This window comes from Dermacentor andersoni, chromosome 2 (assembly GCF_023375885.2).
Source record: "Dermacentor andersoni chromosome 2, qqDerAnde1_hic_scaffold, whole genome shotgun sequence".
NCBI lineage: Eukaryota > Metazoa > Arthropoda > Arachnida > Ixodida > Ixodidae > Dermacentor > Dermacentor andersoni.
The window spans coordinates 225,671,029-225,689,711 of NC_092815.1; the positions used below are offsets into that span (position 1 = coordinate 225,671,029).

The window sequence follows — 18,683 nt, forward strand, 5'->3', positions numbered from 1 at the left end:
ATACTAAGACGAATGCACATTGCCTTGGCGTACCTACAAGTGAGTGTATAACAAACCACAAGAATTCGATTGTTGCTGCGGGTCCTTTACAAGTCGACTCGCTTCAAAGTGAAATACTTCGCTCTAGACGGAAGCTCTCTTGCCTAGTTTTGTTGACCCGCGCATATTGAAGACATGCAAACGTTTTTTGCAGTGGTGCACACCGTTGGACACTACATAAATTTCTACCACGTCTCTACGCAGCCAGCGGAGCATCTACGATGCATGACGAAAGAAATGCATTTCGAGTACGTTCTTTCTTTCAACTTTTCATTTATTTACGTGCAAGGGATTCTCGAAACGAAAACTTTGACCTCTGCTGTGCCTTATTTCAGCACCTAGCCAGCTAAACAGAAGCATGGTGATCGCATCGAGAGTAAAGTATTTACACGTATATCGTATCTAAGGCAGCACACATAAAGCACCGAAGGGCACCCCTGCTGGGGGTGGGTTTACATGTCTCCCTTGGTTTCGTAAGTGTGCTGACCTGGATACGATATGAAGTGTTAGGTATTTGCGCAAGTCGCAGTTTTATGCAAAATAATTGTGCAGAATGCGCGACTTTCATTTTTGAAGCTTATCGGCTGATACCCTGCTCCAGCTGCATCGAGCCAGAGACTCTGTTCTAGAGACTGCGGCAGTTTGTTTTTTTTTCGTTTTATGGGTGCACTCTGCCCCTACTCGCACGTACGAAGAACACTTCTCAACACAACTTCGTTGTAAGAGCACTCGGTAAAGCTCTGTTCCGTAGTAGCGCTAACGTCCAGAATACCGATAGCCAAGTACGGACTAAGGGAGACAGTGCCACCATAGTTTTCTTTAGCAGTTTTGAGAGAAGCTGGTAATTTGTGCCGCGCAAATTTTTTTGCAACCATCACATCATATATATATAGCCGACGAGTGGGACGGTGCCGATATAATTTGTCGTGCCAGTTGGAAAAGAATTGCTCTCTGCGTGAGGCATCCGCATCCGAGCTGAGTGTCCCTGACTGCGTGAGGCGCTATATTCGCCTGCTTCGGAGGGTCGCCTAGACCGGGGCAAGGCGTAAGGCGAACTGCTGTAAAAGAACAGCTCATGAGCATGACTCGTACTATTAAATAACAAAAAAGTATTCACTCTGATCAGTGCAATCGTCGAGGGCTACCACAAATAGTGTGGTCGCATTTCGCGTAATTATGTAAGGCGAAAGAAATTCGAATTATTATCAAGTGATTTACTGGTGAAGGCATGACGATTTTTGAGAACAATGCACGACAAATGCGGATAGACCCGCCGTAGTTGCTCAGTGGCTATCGTGTGGGGCTGCTGAGCACGACGTCGCGGGATCGAATCCCGGGCACGGCGGCCGCATTTCGATGGGGGCGAAATGCGAAAACACGCGTGTACTTAGATTTTAGGTGCACGTTAAAGAACCCCAGGGGGTCAAAATTTCCGCAGTCCTCCACTGCGGCGTGCCTCATAATCAGAAAGTGCTTTTGGCACGTAAAACACCATAATTTCTTGATGTGGAAAGAAGAGAGACACTTATATAAGTTGAATCGGTAAGCTCCCCATAGTTGCAAATATTTTATCCCACATTTCAGGCTGTTTTGTTTTTTATGGAAGCGTGGGCTTTTTTAGGTGTTTGTAACGCCTTTAGCCTACTCTCCCTCCATTTACCATGCTCACGTACTGCTGAAAAACCGCGAGTAAATTTCGTGACAAAATTTATGTTAAAAAATCAAATCAAGGAGGCAAGGTGGAGCCTCGGCTGAAACTCTCTTGGAGACCAATCATAAAGTACGTGCGTCGCTGGACGGATCTCGCAGAACGCATTCCTGCAAATAAAATCTAATCCTGTATTTTTATTAAGCCTCTTTAGAAAGATGAAATTTGTTTATTAAATTACCATAGAAACTTCTTGCGATATAAGCCCTATTTACTTCTAAAACGTTTTTACCCATAATTCGCCGTCAGGCCCTAGTTGCATGGCATTCACAATGATGTCGCTTTTATAGGTTCACGTCTATCTGTCAGCAGCAATTTCCGACGACAGAATATTAAATAAACAAAACTTTAAATCAAACGGAATAGCTGTATTTGTTACAGTTCTCGATTCATCGAGATTCGGTAATAAATGATACGATAACCGGTGAGCTGGTGTTTCAAGTTCCTTTAGAAAAAGCACTGACTGCCAATCAGCCAATTTTCCCATTCCTTTTCAGCTCCGACTTCAAGTCTACGATCACTTTCTGGGTATTTCAGACAGTGACCGGTGCGTACACAATTTCTTTAGACTCTAACTACAGTCGAGCCTCGTTGTAATCAAGTCCCGTCAGATAAGAAAATATATTCGTTACGCTCGATAGCCCTCACAAGCGTACCAACTGATATCGAAAAAAAATTTAAATTTAAAATTTACGTGCTATATCTAATAATTGGTTATGTTTCTTTTCATTAAATCTAGGTTTGACTGTATGCTCGTCGTAATAAACCGTTATTCTAGTGAATATTGCGTGTTTAATAATGTCATGTTCTTTTTTATTCTTCAAGGTATCACAGGTGTACTGCTGTTCATTGTGATGTGCGTCATATTTATCTTCGCACATCCGAAAATTCGACAAAAGGCGTACAGCTACTTTTGGATGACGCACAGTCTTTACATTCTTCTTTACGTCCTCTGCTTGCTGCATGGGCAGGCTAAACTTACAGGTGTAAGTACTTTTTTTTAGGGAAAGCCCTTCTTTTGCTTTAAGCAATACTTAATTATGCATCGAAAATTTCCTGAGGATAACAGCTATTTGGAAAGAGTGTAAGATTGAGCTTTTTTGTAAAGCATGCTTTAAAGTTAGATTAACAGCGCAAGGACACATGAGGGGACAGGACACAGTCAGTGCTGTGTTCTCTCTTCTGGCCCCTCTGGTGGGCTTGCGCTATTAATAGAACTTTAAAGATGATTGAGCCATTGTATTCTTTGAACGCGCTGTTTTTGCGCACCTTGCGCAGAGTATGATCTTGAAATATGAATTTCGGGTTCTTTGAGAGATACCTTTTGCTACAGTTCTAATACACTAAATATTGCTATACACTTGGTGATTAGGTGCATTCGTATTTAATATTTTGTGACGCGATAAACTTTCTGTGCAGTCGCCTCGTTTTTGGATGTTCTTCATCGGTCCAGCCATTGTGTTCACTTTGGACAAAGTTGTCAGCCTTCAGACAAAATACATGGAACTGGATATTCTGGACACTGAGCTTCTGCCATCAGGTAAACGAAGCGTTCTATTAACTGACAATGCTAGAACTTGTTCTTCAGGTCGCTTACGCTGTAATTGCTGATGGGCTAATAACGATGCAATTCCAAGCGGCGAATCCATTAAATGCGGTGCTTCGGAATTGTCCATCTAAACACCCAGCTGAAATCTATCTAGCTCGCATAACAACTAGAAAGGATAGGCCCTGGGCTTGCTTCTGCGTTAACCGAGAGGTCAGGTAACGTTTTTGCCGTCAGGTATGCATTGCAACCTCTAGCTAAAAGAGATTGAAGGCTGCCTCTGCAACATCTTGTTTAATAGAGTACAGCGTTAGAGCGACGTGGGCTTTTGCTTCCCATCAATGAAGGGCGGCTGTTACGTAGCTAGTGCTGCCGTCTTCAAGAAGCCCACCCCGCTTGCGGATTCGCATCCGCACGCTACGCACGTAGTTGCAATCGCTACGACGTCGAGCTATGGGTCTAGCGGCAAAACTGCATCCGGCGCATTCTAAATCGCTCGATTATACTCTTCTGTTACTACCGAGATGTGGCGCAGTCTCCGAGGTCCAAAGGGTTTCTCAACAGCATTGCTCCTGTTGCGGGCGCTGTTGTTTCTTCTACAAAATACGCACATCGTTATTGTCCGTGATTCGGCAATCAGTTGGCGGTTTCCGCAAATTGTGTCAAATGCATTTAGTAAACGAAAACCTCCTTAGTGCGGAAAGAGGTGTTATTTAGAGATGAAGCTATTTTTAGATATCATGTGGAGTCAGTTGACAAATATTAAACATAGGAATAAAAAAGTTTTACGTTTTTGGAAAGGGCAGCGATTTCAGTCATGAACGATTGTTTTCATAGCGTCTAAGCTGTATTTGCTTTGAAGCTTCCAGTGTGGAAGGAAAGCAGGCTGGGGAGATTGATGCTGCCGCCAAGTTTACTTACAGTGATGTCGAGGAACCTTCTGATGAGGCAAATCGTCTTCCAACCACTGAAAAGCGGTCAAACATTTCCGTTCACTGCAATGTATGCATGCCGTAAAAAGAAAAGAAATACGCGGATCCCACGCATTATAGGAATCTATGTATGCGAAGCTTACTGTGTTGTTTGCTTTGATTGACGATAATTAGCGGTGATGCTGGTGGTGAATGTTTAATTTTTTCAACCTTTAGTCCAACACGAAAGTGGTGAGTTGGTGTTGAAGGTTATCTTGCGTGCTCCACTACTGTTCGTCTGGGTAGTATACAGAACAGACAGGGAGAGGTGTTTGCTTGAGGCGTTGTTCTGCGCCATGCTTCGTAACATCTGAGAACACTAAGCATATTCATCGCCTCACATGGATACCACATCTTGGCAGAAGTATTAATGTTTATTTTAATTATGGCCATGTACGTCCGAAAACTACAGTCAGATAGGTACGCCGTAGAGGCGGACTCCAGATTAATTTTGACATCGTGGCGTTCTGAAACGTGTCTCTAAACTAAAATGCGATAGCGCTTTGCATTTCGTCCTCGTCAAAATTTGGCTGTCGCGGTAGGGATCAAACCCAGGACCTCAAGCAATGCCATAGCCGCAAAGCTACCGCGGCGGCCACAGGAGTGTTGATTTAACTTGTGACCGCTTCCGCTGTGTCGCCTATGCGGCTCTCCTTCAGCACGCTTTGAGTAAGTTGTCCGCTTGAGAAAAATGTACATGGGGTTTGTTTTTCAGAAATAGCAGAAACGTATCTTGGCGTATCTTGAACCTAATTATATCGTTTGCCCGTAACCACTGTCTTGTCTATAGTAGCAGCATTTCCTTGCCTTTCCACATCACCTTTTCTCAATCGTCGACGCCCCCTTTTATGGGAACTGCTAGCAAAGAGTGACAAGGCTCGTTTCGTTATAGCGCTCGTTCCACTCACTCTCTGCCTCCTCTCCCCCTCTCTTCTATTCTATATAGCTTCCATCTGGACTTGCACGTTAGTAGAAACGTGAGTACAGCAGTTTCTACAATGCTTTTGCTGCTAATCACGGATAATTACAGCTGCCAAGAGGCTGATGTGGCGATACCCAGGCAGCTGCAGAGGGCATTGTGCACATTCGACACAGTGCAAAGATCGAAACGAGTTTCTCGCGTCGCCTTTCCTCTCTGCCGCGCACCTGTCATGTATACACACGCTGTGAACCACCTCACGACTTGGCGTGCCAGGCAGCAGCAGCAGTAGCAGCAGAGGGAAAGTCGAAGGAAGAGGTAAAGCAAGGTTCTATAGAAAGCCGCACTGAAAGTGGACTGCGTGTCGAGGGCCGTTTGCTTCGTCTTCCGTTAATACGACAGCATTAGTCCTTCTCTTTTCCGCAGACGTTACCCGCGTGAAGTTCACGCGGCCGCCCAACTTCAAGTACCTGTCGGGTCAGTGGGTGCGGCTCAGCTGCACGGGCTTCAGGGCCAACGAGTACCACTCTCTGACGCTCACGTCGGCCCCGCACGAGAACTACCTGTCCGTGCACGTGAAAGCGCAGGGACCTTGGACGTGGAAGCTGCGCAACTACTTTGACCCCAGCAATCTTCACGAGAGCATGTTGCCCAAGGTTCGTGTGCCCGCCTGCCTATCACTCTTGATGCATCGGTTCAAATACAGTTTGTGGTTTACCGTAGATGGCACAACGCGCTCCTGTATTTTAGAACGCAAGGGCCTCCGGGAAACAATTAGGCTTTGCTAAATTTAGATTGAAATGCTTATTTTATATAACAGGAAATTTAAAAAAAATTGGGCAGCTTGCACTAGTGGTGCAAGGCTGGGTCACAGCGGAGCTACTTCCCGATTTTGCTAAGTATTGCTAAGTTTTCCTAAGTTTTGCGATGTTATGCATAGCTCGGGTAGGTTCATACTAGGTGTTGCTACGTTTTGCTAAATTTTGCAAGGTTGTGGAGCGCTTGGTTAGGTTCACACTAAGTGTTGCAAAGTTTTTGCTCAGTTTTGCGACGTTATGCATGGCTTGGCTAGGCTCATACACAACGTTGCTAGGCTTTCCTAAGTCTTACGAGGTCATGCATCAATTAACTATGCTCATACTAAGTGTCCTCAACATTTGCTAAGTTTCGCCAAGAATTTGCGACGTCATATACGGCCAGACGGGTAAGCTACACAAGCGCCAGCAAGTCACACGTATACAAGCCGCAGTACGTGCATCACAATTTATTATGTACAGTGCTTCAGTACCAGTCGTCGTCATCGTCGATACGGTCCTCGTCCTCGACGTCCGACTGTCGTCCTGGTTGTCGTCGTGGTCGCTGGCGCCGGGGAAGGCTTCGCGAAGCACTTGCAAGGCAGAGGTCTTCTGTTCAAAGTTCCGCACTGAGCTCACAGTGTAGAGATTCACGTCGAATCAGAGCCGGTCACAGAGGCAGCAGCTGTGCCCGAGCTCTATGCCGAGGAATTCGCGCTGGAACCGGCCGTTCGCAATTCCCATAGATTTGCGGTCTTGCCGTTGGAAGCTCTCCGTGACGCCCAAGCCCGGTACCGATTCGCGGCGGCGCCGAGCCTTCGGTCGGTAGTGTTCGTTGTCTATGGCCCGAAACTCGGAATCCTCGGCTCGGCGACGGCGTTTCTCGGCGGCGGCTTCGGCGCGATGGGCAGGATCGGCTCTCCTTCGTCGTTCATAATGCCGCTGAGCCATGTGCGAAGCTTCCTTGTAGGTCACAGACGCGAAAGCTGTACCCAAACTTTATGCCCAGCAATTCGCGCCGGAATCGGCCATTCGCACCCCCCGTGTCTCAGCGAGCTTGACGCTGGAAGGTTTCGAGCAGTCGCAGGCCGGGGTCACTTTCGCGGCGACGTCGAGCGTTCAGGCGCCGACTCTCGCGGTCCCTTGACTGAAACTCGGGATCCTCAACTAGGCGTCGCTTCTTCTCAGGCGTAGCTTCGGCGCGATGTTCCGAATCAGCTCAGGCGGCGACGCATCGCTTCTTGTTTGGCAGTACGGCGCACTTCATGGTAAGCCGCTTCTTCTCCGGCATTTCTAGCTTTCTTCGGTCTTCCGTTGGCAGCAGCACGTACGCACGGAGTAGAGAAAGCGTGAGGTGTGTCGCCGCGCCGGCTGTTCCGAGGCCTGTGATGCCACGACTCCGGACTACGCACGTGGGGGGGAAGGGGGGGGCGAGGAGTATAGGCGGCTTGTTGCTCTCACAGGTGCTTGCTAGGCAACGCGAGGTGGTGCACAGCTGGGCTGAGTGTTCTGGTAACGCTCCACGGCGGAACTAGACGTATAAACAGCTCCGCTGTTAGAAGAAAGGCAAAATTATGATTTCTTCAAGGGCACAACGAAGTAAACGACGCCTCAGGAAGTGACCATACATTGCATCTGGTTGGCGTAGCGCTGAGAATGCCCTGGTCTTCCAAACGCTTGTCAGGTGTAAAGCCAACCCTTCTCTGATAACACAGTGACGTCGGAGCACGTCTAAGAAGTGGAGACGTCTAAGAAGTCTTGCCAGGTAGTTTGTTCTCTACTTTTGCTTCTGTACTTTAGGTAGCTACCTGCTCTTCTTCGCCTTTAGGCACTGAGTGTTAGAACGGCGAAGAACGCTTAATCCAACAAAGTGACCCTACCCTTTGTCCATGAATGAATGAAACTAATGAATTAAAAGAATGGTGATTGGCTCCTAGACCTGTTAGAAAATGTATTTTACAAAACGGGCAAGTATAATTTGCCCTGGGTATCTTTTAAGTGCAAGGTAATTCATCAAAGAAGTGGGCATTTCGACACTTTGTGTGCTTACGAATAGAAGAACATTCTAAGGCATGTGCCGTGATATTAAAATATACACGTCTCGGAAATTATTGCTAGCAATTTTCACGTAACATTTCATTTCAGGCAAATTTACCTTGAATATATGTTTACAGCATGCCTGAAGTTCCCCGTTGCATTGAATGTTTACTGTTACCTCTGCACGTGCAGTGGCTCAAGAAGTTTATTTACAGAATTGGAGATGTTGAGTACTTGATACGTATTAGCCGTAGTCAACCGACTCTTACGCATTATAGTTCATGTCTAAGAAGCCTTTGTCAGGCTGTGTAGCCTTCAGCCTCTACTCCTGTTCCTGTAAACAGGCAGAACAAAGAAACTTCATATTTTAGAAACGTTCCATCAAGTACACTAATCTGGCACGTAGTAGTGTGCTGCATTGAATAAGGCTTTGTGAATGACTGGCACAATGAACATTCGTTCAAGGAACAATTTCTGAACCCACACGGTTTGGATTTGGTGCTATATTCTCAGCACTCCTGCTAAGTGAACATATCATGTCTTTTCACTGGCTAGGATGCAGAAATTGAAACATATGGAGATCGAGTTGATCTCCATATGATACAACGTATAACAATAAATAACTTGCCAGCGTTTCTCAATAAGCAATAGCAGCAGCTGCTGCTATTGCTTATTGCTGCTCAATTAACCTCACACTGCGTTGTGATGATGCACATGAAAAGCTTCATCTAGCCCGAACACAATGGGAAAGAAAGAAATTTCTAGATATTCAGCGAGAGTTTATATCCTGTTTACCAATAATATACATGGCCACTTCACCACGGAAGATAATTTCGAATAATTTTTCCTTTAAAGAGCACGACCACACAAGCGGTGTCACATCGGCACCTTTGATAGTGATCGAGCCAGATACTCCTTTGATAATTGATTGCCTCCTTTACGCGAGCTTGTGCAGAGGAGCCTATGCGAATCTTCGATCTCTGTCGGGCTCGAGCGAAATCAATAGTGGCTGCATGACACTTAGCAGCCAACTTAGTATTGATGACAAGTATTGCGTCAAGTATTTCGAGCGCTAGACTATATAGGGCGCATTCACATGCCTCGCGTGCGTGCGTTTGTCGTTTACGTGCCCACAGCCCTAGAGAGGTTCATTGACATGAAGCAAGCAAATACGCTTGGCAAAAGTGTGATCAATAGCCGAGAACAAAATACGCGGCAACCCTGGCATTTCACTGGCTCGCACGCGATGCAGGTGCGGCTGGAGGGGCCGTTTGGCGGCGGCAACCAGGACTGGTACAAGTTTGAGATCGCCGTCATGGTTGGCGGGGGCATTGGCGTCACGCCGTACGCCTCGATACTCAATGACCTGGTCTTCGGCACTTCCACCAACCGCTACTCGGGAGTCGCCTGCAAGAAGGTGCGTGCTCGCGAGTGCTGTTTGCACACCGTCTGCTGGACCAATGCGGTCTCGGCAGACTCTTAAGTATAGTAAAATAAAACAAAAGAACGCACTATAAGACTCTTCACTAATGCTCACCGCAAAGTAATATAAAAAAAACAACCATATATTTACAATGCAGAAAAGAGGCGATGACCATATGCGGAACGTCTTTGCTGTTCTGCAGGAATACCATTCGTCAGCGTAACTCTGTTCACTATAGTTCATCACAGTTTACTCAAGTCCTTTGCCCATTGGCACCTTTGTGTATATTGCGACTGCGCGTGTCATCCGGACTTTCATAACACTACAGTGCTCTGTTTAAACACCCATACCAAGGTGTCTCGTGGTTGAATGGAGGCTTAATTTAAGAGAAAATAGGGCTCAGAATGTGTTAGCGAGCCGTGCAAATCACTGCAGGAAAGCCAATTTGCTTTCTGGGGTGAGAAGGTCACACAACTGCCTATGACCTAGTGACGTGGCTGTTTAGATTTATTTAATTATTTATTTCGTACAATTGCTTATTCTTCATATGGAAGCTATTGCAGGACATGGAAAAATACAGTGCATTAAAATATAATTGACAAACTATTATACATTTGTTTATACTGCAGCTAACAACAGAGCGTAATTAAGCAGTACAGTAAGAGGGTGTGGTTTTCTTGGGCCAGCCCTTGACGAAGAAGAGCAATAAAAACAATACAGCAGCAGATGAAAAACCGCACAACTGTACATGGAAATAGATAAAAAATAAAATGCGGTGTCTGTAGGTGGTGTTTAATATCACGATACATGCTGATAGGCATATTTTTCAAGCTTAGGAAGAAATTTGTCCGGTTAACAAACTACTATATCATTGGACAATAAATTCTAATCTCTGATTTCCTGAGGAAAGAATGAATACCTAAATGAGTCATTGTGGAACCTATATTGAAATTAATATTTACAATGTTCAGTTATAGGGTTTCGCCGCTTAGAGAAAGGCGAAAATGTACGGCTGTTTGATTTGTAGACCCCATTACTGATGTGAAATAAAAACTTCAGGCATAAAAATTGAGCACGCTTGCTTATTCTTGGGATGCAAGCTTTGTTGAGGAGTTCTGTCGGTGAATCATCGGGGTTGTACTTTTTATATCTCAACCTGATGGCTTTCTTTGTATTGCCTCCAGGCCTTTTAAGCAGTGTTTGGTATAGCGAGACCCACAGGCGACGCCATTTTCTAGTTACAGGACGAACGAATGAGGTGTAGGCTGGCATCTTAGTTATAGGTGAGGCAGATATTATAGTGTGTTAAGGCGAACGAAGTGCTGAAAACTCCTCAAAAGTACTACACATGTAGTACACACGTTTGTCCCATTCCAATTCATATGATAGAACAACGCCCAAGTATCTGTAAACATCAGCAGTTTTGATTTTTGCAGATCGATTGCGTCGGTGAATTCTAGTGGGTCTTGTTTTCTGCCTATCTCATACAAACAATCTCTTGTAAATTATTATTCATTTGCCATGCCGTGAGACCAATTTGCTATTTGCGGAAGTTCCTAATTTGTCGTTACTTGATAAATATATGTTGTAATCTTTCTCTATATAATTAACCCCTCTGAAAACATGCGCATCGTTGATTTCCTGTTATCTCTCATGTAACTAGTGTATAATAAAGAACAAATTGGCGCTAAGGCTGTCCCTTGAGGTACTTCGGGTGACAGTTATACCCAGTCCCACAGCTGACCTTCGATTTCAACGAATTGCTTTGAACATGAAAGATACGCTTTTATCCAGTTTATTAAACTGCAAGATCCAAGTATACGTTGTAATTTGTGCAGTAGTTTAGAGGGGGATGCCCAGTCGAAGGACTTTGATAGATCCAAAGATATTCTGTCACTCTGCCCGTGGTTAAAATCGTTAGAGCGACAATATGTGCTGTCTGTATCAACTGCGTAACCGCCGACAGATATTTTCTGAAACCGTCTTGGTTGCTGTTATGCAACTTAAATTATCGAGTTCTACGCGCCAAAAACCATTTTCTGATTATGACGCACGCCGTAGTGGGGGACTCCGGAAATTTCGACCACCTGGGGTTCTTTAACGTGCACCTAAATCTAAGTACACGGGCGTTTTCAAATTTCGCCCCCATCGAAATGCGGCCGCCGTGGCCGGCTGTTATGCAACTTACCATCAGCAAAGGTTACGAAGTGTTAAGTATGACACGTTGGAGAATTTAGAAACTCGTGCAAGTTAGTGAAATTGAGAGATAATTTTATGGATCACCTGATTTGAGAATCAAGACAATTTTCGCTATTTTAGGTGCTTCGGCACGTCAGACTATTCTAGAAATCTTAAGAAGCACAAGTGAGAAATATTCTGATACTCATTCTTTGTATCCCCTCATTAAAGCATTGTCACGTGGCAGTGACGGTGAAGAAAGTCGCAAAACAGTGAGTGACGAAAGTGGCGTTTTATTTGGCGAAAGATGCCCTCAGAAATAGGCTAGACCCAAAGAACAGCGACAGTAGCGAACATAGTCGGCGATCGTCGTCAATCTCATCTGGCGCTCAAGCCCGTCAACTTTCAGACGCGAGTCATCGAAGGCTCCAGAGTAATCGGTGGTGCCCGCGTGTCTTCCAGAAAGTTCTACACAATTCACGTCGCATATGCAATCAGATTACTCAAGCTTTGGGGACAACAGAACCATCGATAACATTCGAGAAACTTCCGATTCATGCGGGCACGTCCCGCGCTGAGCGCTACATTTGGTTGACGGTGAGAAGCGCTCACCCCAAAAAGATAAAAAAGTTCACGCGCCCATTCCCCCCTCTCAAAAAGCGTAGTCCCGATGCTACAAACATAACAGGAGAGCAAAACACAAAAGGACACTTGATAAACAAAAGTTTGACGTCACTCAGAGTACTGTCGTCGTGAGCGCGCGAAGCTTGATAGCAGCGCCGGCTCCGCAACCGCTCGCGCCACCTTCGCCGTGGTCCATTTTAATCTGTCCGCGACTGTACATTGAGAGGAAATAACAGTGTGCTCCTGTCGACAAAAAAAAAGTGATGAAGAAGGAGCGGTGTTGTTGAGCGAGGTTGTAGACCGATAATGTCACCAAATAGGGGGACACGTTCCTATCTCGATGATCAGCAGAAATGTGCATCGACAGCACGTTTACTGGCGTTTAATTGATGCTTCATTAAGGTCGTTGCGTGTTTGTGTTGTGTCTAACACGAGCGCGTAGTGTAAGCGATGACACTGGGGAGAAACCAACGAGCTAAGTCCGCGAGAAATACTTCAGGGTAGCCATACTGAATGTCAACGCCGTGTTCAAGAAAGCCTGCGACCTCAGGTGCTCAGGTCACCACAAAGGTTTGAGTGGTGGCATACCGTTGGGCGTATTCACACACCTCGCGGAAATAAACAGAGGAAAAGGACCGAGCGAGTTGAATAATAACTTCATGACAGAACTCGTATCGTAGATCAAGAGAATGAAGAAGACAATCAGGTTAAATGGACGGCCTTTTCAAGCTCAGGCATAGTTTGAAAAATGAATGTGACGATGTAAGACGCAGAAGATAGTATATGCCAACCCAATTGAATCAGCATGGTCATACTTGCGCTACACGCCATGGTGGCTTGCCACCAGGACATCATAGAGTTGCGGCGATGACAGTTTACATTGGGTGCTTGAGAATAAAAACGAGCACATCAGACACGTTCGAGGGACGTTACCACCGCACAAGATCACATCTTGAAAAAAAAATAAGCTTGCGAATAAGGGCATCTGAAGATCGAGTACTACGGCACGTGTTGATCTTGTTGAAGATGACGTAAGCGTTTTAATCAGAGTTTATTTCTGAGAAAATAAGTTCGAGTTATGTTTATTTGCATCACAATGACGGATGTAATCAGGCGAAAGGTGAAAGCACTTCATTTGAGTACACCTGAGTGCTCTACGTAGATTACGTACGAGAATGGTATCAAGAATACAGCAATATTATCACCTATTAGTACAGTGTAGCAAAAAGGAAGTTCCTCCGCCGTATAGCTGTGGGGGGCGCAAATGATGAACAGGCTTAAAAGAAACCCAGTCTTGTAGGTATGTAGTGAATTTAATAGACCATTCGCGTTATGGCAATAGAAGGTTACTCCTGAAGGTAGAGAGTCTAGTGGGCAAGTCTGGTTCTCGCAGTGATGAAATTCCGCAAAGAACGTGATGACGCCGCGTCGACACGTGACTTTACGCCAACAAATCAAGACATTTTTTTTTAAGTGAAGCTTTGTTTGTCTCTTGATTCGCCTTTTCCACTGCTGCTGTTGTCTTGCATGCCGCGTCGGCGGAAGGGAGGAGAAGGGGTACACATACATGGAAGGAACGGGGCAGAGATGGAAGGCGACGCGAAAACTTGTTTGGAGCTTTCCATCACATCATGTCGCATAATGCTCTATGAAGCATTTGGGCATCGTTACATTAGCCTGTTGGCAACTGTAATTATCTGTGACCCCCCGCAAAAGCATTGGAGAAACTGCAGCGCTCACTGTTCTACTAACGTGCAATTCCTGAGTAGAAGTAAATAGAAGGGTGGAGGGGGGGCAAGGGGATGAGGCAGAAAATGGGTAGAACCGGCCCAATCACGAAACGAGTGAATAACAGGCCTTGCGACCCTTCGCTCGCAATTCCCATATAATTGGGAACGCCGGGAAAGGGAAAATGTTACGTTAAGGAAACGAAGATAAGGAAACACTACTACTAAAGTCATGACAACAGTTGCGGGAAACTGAAGGTACTCGACTGTACGTTTACGCTTTTTCTAAAAGGTAAACACCATGCTAATTCGTCAAGCGGACAACTGACACAGGGCGTGACGATCCAAAGCCACATTAAATCACCGTAAGGCCTATGCAACACTACGGTAGCGGTCGCACGTGGAGTCAACGCTTCTGTGCCCGCCACTGTAGATGTGCGACTACAGCATTGGTCGACGTCGCCGGTTCAATCCCCGTCACGGGAGCCGAATTTCGACGGGAGTGAAACAAAAAAAAAAAACGGTCGTCCACTTTGATTTTGGGGCACGTTAAAGAACACCAGGGTATCAAAGTTAAGGTGGAGCACGCCACTACGGCGTGTCTCATAATCCGATCGTGGTTTTGGCACGTAGAGCCCAATAGTACTGCCTACGCTTCTGCCGCGATTCAATGTGTCATGTGAAGCAGTGGCATACTCAACCCTTTCAAATGTTATAAACATTGGCGCACAACGCCTCAAGCAAACAGGTCTCGCGGTATGCTGTGTAGTAAGCACAGGAACAGCGATAGTACACGCAAGGTTACATTTGCCATGAACTCATTGCTCTCGTATTGTATTAAACGCTAAAGAAATTATACAATCGCACTCAACATTACGGCTAATGATTGTCAATCAAAGCAAACACTGCAGAAAGCTACGCTTACATTGATTCTCCCAGTGCGTGGGATGCGCACAATTTTTGAGATTGTGAATTTATATGCTTAAGAATGGTGCTGATTAATGCAATATTTTCATTCGCAGTGAGCAAAAGCACCTTTCATGTCCGTGGTAGAATTGGTTCAAACGGCTTTAATCCCGTGGCCATTACATCGTTGCCGACTTCCTTGAGATCGAAGTCGTCAAAATCGGATACAAGTCACCGGGAGGTTGATGATCGGCAAGGCAGCAGAAGCTTGCACAAGACCTCAGGAAAATAAAATGACTTTTTGAGCAGCATGATCAGAGGGCCGTGCTATGGTTTCGCCGGGTATTAAAAATCCCCCAAACAGATGGAACAAAAATGCAGGCATTTCGGGAAAGGCGAAACAGCTAAAAATCTCAGGGCACCACTAAGTTAAATATAAAAGATGACTTAAAGACAAAAAACCATAACATTTACGACATGGCCAAATTTCGGGACAAATAAATTGGCAGTTCAGGTGAAACCCGATGGTGGTAAAGAAGGCGCAAATGTCGGCAAGTGTTGAAGAGAGGTCAAGTAGGACCTGTGGCTGACGCCAACGCCCGGCAACTGTCAGGCGGCGGCACATATATGCGACATGCCTGGTCGTCAGTCGTTACACGGTGATTCGGGCCTGAACTTTCGGACGCAAACTCCATTACATTAAATACAATGCACTCTATGGTGTCATTCTTCAACCACTCGTACCGATTCTCGTGAAATGAGGATGCGAACAAATTGTCACACGTGCCGGCTGTCACCATCCTCCAGCTGCCAACATTCCTTACCCGCCGTCCTGCCGTAGTTGCTTAATGGCTATGGTGTTGGGCTGCTAATCACAATGTTGCAGGATCCAATCCCAGCCACGGCGTCCGTATTTCGACGGGGGCAAAATGCGGAAAAACCCGTGTAATAAGGTTTATGCGCACGTTTGTGAACCCCAGGTGGTTCAAATTGTTCCGAAAACCCCACTATGTCATGCCGCATAATCATATGAAGGTTTTGGCGTGTAAACCTCATAATATATTATTTACTATTCTTTAAGGATATCCTTGGCAGTCGCAAAACTCTTGAATACAAGTGTTAGAGTTGTGCGTCCGGTCTTTGAGTATGTGAGCAGCTTTTATGAGGTTCGATATCTGCTTGTCTACATTGTGGGCATACTATAGAGGCGAAACGGCAGAATGGTAGACAGTATGGAGAACATACAAATGCCGTATATATTACTGCGCAATAACTTTAAGTAGCAGTCCTCCTTCACGCGCATGGATAACCGTGACAGGAGACTACTTCGCAAAATAACTGCAAGTATTATATCTGTCATACCCAAAGGTTTACCTGGGCCGGTGGCCAGTAAATGTGACGTGATATTGCGAACAGCTTCGGCCATAGCATGCTAACGGACGGTGACGCAGAGACAGTTGGCTCAATTTTTGTGTCGGGCCTTTTGATTCAAGGTGCAAGAACAACTCATCCATGTTTCCGTCTTAATACTTACGCACATATCGATTTGCAGCTGCTGCGGTAGCCTTTCAGTGTGGATAGCAAAGTCGCTAGGGAAATACTTCGGGCGGCTTAACGAAATCGATAGGTCAAATTCAAAAGCCGTGCACGACGGCTTTTCTCGTAGACGCTGTGTGATATTCGGACGTTAAGAATGTCGTCCATCTGAAGAAAGGCTCCCACGCAGTGCTTATTACCCTACGTTGTTTACGTGGCAGCATCAAAAATAAAGAAGAAATAGAGGAAAAAAGGAAGCGTATCAAAAACGCCCTTCCAGCCGACGAGCGGCTGCGCTTTATGAAGAACACAGATAACGCCGGCGGGACAAGCATTGTGGCGAAGTTCACTGCGCGGGGATGGCTTTTCATTATTTTATTTTTGTTTTGTAGACGTCATCACTACGTCACCGCAGGTAGTTTGAAATTGAATTGGATTGGATTCAGCGGCCTCGCCCTTTGTAACGCGTGGGCATTGCCCTGAAAAAGTAGCGATGCCCTGGCCTTCGTAGGTAACAATCAGGTACATGCACACATGAGCACAGTCACACATGCATTCACACATACTATCAATGTCAATCAATATCAATGTTTGGCGGTTAATGTGCGCGCACTGTGACCTACCACTCATTGAGTCGACTCTTGGTTGTGGCCACTTGGTCACCACCGCTAGATGGAACGCTGACGGAGAAGCCAATCACTAGCGGTAGTGTGTTGCCATCTATAGGAGCTGGTGTGAGGCTCGCGCAGTGCAGAACCAAATGTTCAATTGTCTCTTCGTCCGCTGCCCACACTCTGCACATAGCGCTTCCCACGTTGTCGTCAAAGCGCCGGCGGTAAACCAGAGATCTGAGAGCGCCGGCTCATGCCTCGAAGAAGAGGCTGCTGGCTACACTGTTGTCGTAGAGGGGTACCACACGGATCTCTTGTTTGTATTCCCTATAGAGTTTCAGCGTGGACTTGCCCTCCATTTCTCGCCGCCAAGTGTTCGCCTCCGTCTGTCGCACCAGGGTCTCGACTGCTTTGGTCCACTTTCTCTCGGTCTCCTCCTGTATAGGGCTCGAGAAGAAGCCGTATTTCTTGGACAGCTGCTGCAGCCTTTTCGTCCACATGGTGCGGATGCCACTGCGGTGCATGTAATGAAACATACGCTGTGCCCAGCGATGTGGCTGCATCAGGCGCAACCTGCCCTCGTACGTCAGCTTGCTGCGTGCCTCGCGCGCTTCTATTCGGGACCAACCGAAGTCACCCTGGATTGCCTCGTTTGCCACGTTGCCATGGCAGCTCGTAGCCAGTCTCCCTACAGCGCGCTGGCTGCGTTCCAGCCATTCTCGGGTCTGCGCTGTGGGGCATACGACTGCTTTGGCAAACGTCAATGCAGGCACGTGCACGGTTTTCCACAGCTCTCGCATCATAATGAAGCGATTGAATCCCCACAGGCACTTCCTGTGGAGTATTTGGCTGGCTCGCTAGGATGTTCCTTTAGGCGCTTTTCATGGTTTGCCGTATAATCTTGTTGCGCGCTGAAGCTCACGCCAAGGTATCGGTACTCAGTTGCCTTGGCAGTTGTCCTCCGCATGATAGTGTCAGCGAGCCGGACGCCTCAGGGTCAGAGAAGGCAATCACTGCCGATTTCTTTGTGTTAAACTGCAGTCCCAGTGGCGCCAAGGCTTCGGCACAGCTGGTGATGAGGGTCTGCAGATCGCCAGTGTTCCCCCCCAGCAGGACTATGTCATCTGCAAATACCAGCGCCGGCAATACTTGCTGCTCCCTGAGCCCATCACTTGTTCTCCCACCACAAAGCCTACCCTGGAGGCCAATAGCGTGCGCTCTACACATGCGGTATACAACATATAGAGTAAGGACGAGAGTGGGCAACCCTGTTTTAAACCTTTGCCCACCACTACCTCGCTCGAGTAGGCGCCGTTTAAGGTAGCTACAACCATGCTGTCTGCATAAAGGCGCCTGGTAAGCCCAGCCCATGTTGGCGTCATCCCCATCGCCTCAAGAGACCGTAGCAATGGCTCGTGTGGGACACTGTCGTAGGCGTTCGTCACATCAAGAAAGCAGCTAATCAGCCCACGTTCCTCCTTTCGTGCGACCTCTATACATTGGCTCAGGGCAAACAAGTTGTCATCGAGCCGTCGGTCGCGCCAAAAACCATTCTGCAATTAAGTGAGGTGCCCGCCCTCTTCGGCCCACGCAGTCATCCAAGTCTTTATCACTTGGCCGAACACACGATACACTACGCTAGTGCGCTAGTGATTGTACGTGGC

At 46.5% G+C, this 18,683-nt stretch overlaps 1 protein-coding gene across 1 annotated transcript in view; it reads left to right on the forward strand.

Annotated features, from left to right (window-relative positions):
- The window catches only part of Duox (dual oxidase), a 248,511-nt gene that overhangs the window by 198,776 nt on the left and 31,052 nt on the right, over positions 1 to 18,683 (forward strand). Inside the window, exons 22-27 of the mRNA XM_050186612.2 lie at positions 194 to 287; positions 2,245 to 2,294; positions 2,573 to 2,733; positions 3,167 to 3,287; positions 5,610 to 5,839; positions 9,267 to 9,431. Of these exons, the coding sequence (XP_050042569.2) occupies positions 194 to 287; positions 2,245 to 2,294; positions 2,573 to 2,733; positions 3,167 to 3,287; positions 5,610 to 5,839; positions 9,267 to 9,431 (821 nt within the window). The remainder of the gene's footprint in view (positions 1 to 193; positions 288 to 2,244; positions 2,295 to 2,572; positions 2,734 to 3,166; positions 3,288 to 5,609; positions 5,840 to 9,266; positions 9,432 to 18,683) is intronic.